The sequence below is a fragment of the Charadrius vociferus genome, unplaced genomic scaffold (assembly GCF_000708025.1).
Source record: "Charadrius vociferus isolate BGI_N301 unplaced genomic scaffold, ASM70802v2 scaffold871, whole genome shotgun sequence".
NCBI lineage: Eukaryota > Metazoa > Chordata > Aves > Charadriiformes > Charadriidae > Charadrius > Charadrius vociferus.
In genome coordinates this window covers 5,959-7,358 of record NW_009646866.1, presented here as the reverse complement: position 1 = coordinate 7,358, position 1,400 = coordinate 5,959, and the positions used below count along the sequence as shown (strand labels likewise).

The window sequence follows — 1,400 nt, the reverse complement described above, 5'->3', positions numbered from 1 at the left end:
CCCTTCCGCCTGAGCAAGAAGCCGGGAGAAGTGAAAGAGAAAGCCCCCAAGAAGCGGGCAGCCGTGGCCAAGCCCAAGAAGCCGGCGGCCAAGAAGCCCGCCAGCGCTGCCAAGAAGCCCAAGAAAGCGGTGACAGCGAAGAAGAGCCCCAAGAAGGCGAAGAAGCCGACGGCTGCCGCGGCCAAGAAAGCAGCGAAGAGTCCCAAGAAGGCGACCAAGGCTGCCAAGCCCAAAAAGGTGGCGGCAGCCGCCAAGAGCCCGGCCAAGGCGAAGGCGGTGAAGCCCAAAGCGGCGAAGCCGAAGGCAGCCAAGCCCAAAGCGGCCAAGGCGAAGAAGGCGGCGCCCAAGAAGAAGTAAACCCCCGTGGAAGAAAACTCTTGCTCCGCATTTAAACCCAACGGCTCTTTTAAGAGCCACCCACCTTTTCTCAAAAAGGGCTGAAATAAGGGGGGTCGTGTTTGGAGTTTTTTGTTTTATGTGTTGTGGTGCTTAAATGGTGGAAACGGCTTATTGTCTTTTCAGGTACGGAAAATAGAGCTTCCATGTGGGGGATCATAAAAGGGGCCGCTGTGACTGGGAGGAACTTCCACCGCTTGAGGAGCAGCTCGATGGTGCAATATGGGGTAGTTGATACACTCCTTTGAGGATGGGCATTGCTTTGAGGCGGCTCAAGTACTTCCGGACTTGAATTTTATTCCTTTGTTTTTTAAAGACAGCTTTATAGCCAGTACTTGCCGCTTTTCTTTCCCCATCAGTGGGTGTGACTAAGTGAGACGAGAAGGGCAGGGGCGGGGGGAACGGTTTTCGATGTCATCCAGTTTACCGCAGCGGTAAGACGGGATGTGGCAGATTTATTTTGAACTACAGGATCCAAATCATGAAACGATTCAGCTATCGAGACGACGTCCTCGAATAAGTTAACCTCAGCTGAATACACGAGACATGATCCTAGAAATACTTCAACATGCCTTTTAAAAAGAAAATAATGTAAAATATCAGGCAAGAGTATGATTCGTGTTGCCTACACATTTTAAGCACGCTTAAAGCAATTCAGCTCTTCAGTGATCTAGTGGGTGGCTCTGAAAAGAGCCTTTGGGTTTCTCTGGGAAGGACTCCCCGGGCGCTGTGCTTCGGCGTTCACTTGGCTTTCGCCTTGTGGCTGTCGGTCTTCTTGGGCAGCAGCACGGCCTGGATGTTGGGCAGCACCCCGCCCTGCGCGATCGTCACCTTGCCCAGCAGCTTGTTGAGCTCCTCGTCGTTGCGGATGGCCAGCTGCAGGTGGCGGGGGATGATGCGCGTCTTCTTGTTGTCGCGGGCCGCGTTGCCCGCCAGCTCCAGGATCTCGGCCGTCAGGTACTCCAGCACGGCCGCCAGGTACACCGGGGCGCCCGCGCCCACCC

At 54.8% G+C, this 1,400-nt stretch overlaps 2 protein-coding genes across 2 annotated transcripts in view; one reads left to right on the top strand and one right to left on the bottom strand.

The window, feature by feature from the left end:
• Window positions 1-3: 3 nt before the first annotated feature.
• On the top strand, window positions 4-357 carry LOC104294753 (histone H1.10-like; the record flags this gene model as incomplete). Its single annotated transcript, XM_009894399.1, has 1 exon — window positions 4-357. A coding segment is annotated over one exon (354 nt), but the record flags the coding sequence as incomplete, so codon positions are not given.
• Window positions 358-1,137: 780 nt separating this feature from the next.
• LOC104294752 (histone H2A-IV-like) overlaps window positions 1,138-1,400 on the bottom strand; it is a 561-nt gene continuing 298 nt past the window's right edge. Inside the window, exon 2 of the mRNA XM_009894398.1 lies at window positions 1,138-1,345. Within this exon, the coding sequence (XP_009892700.1) occupies window positions 1,138-1,345 (208 nt within the window). The remainder of the gene's footprint in view (window positions 1,346-1,400) is intronic.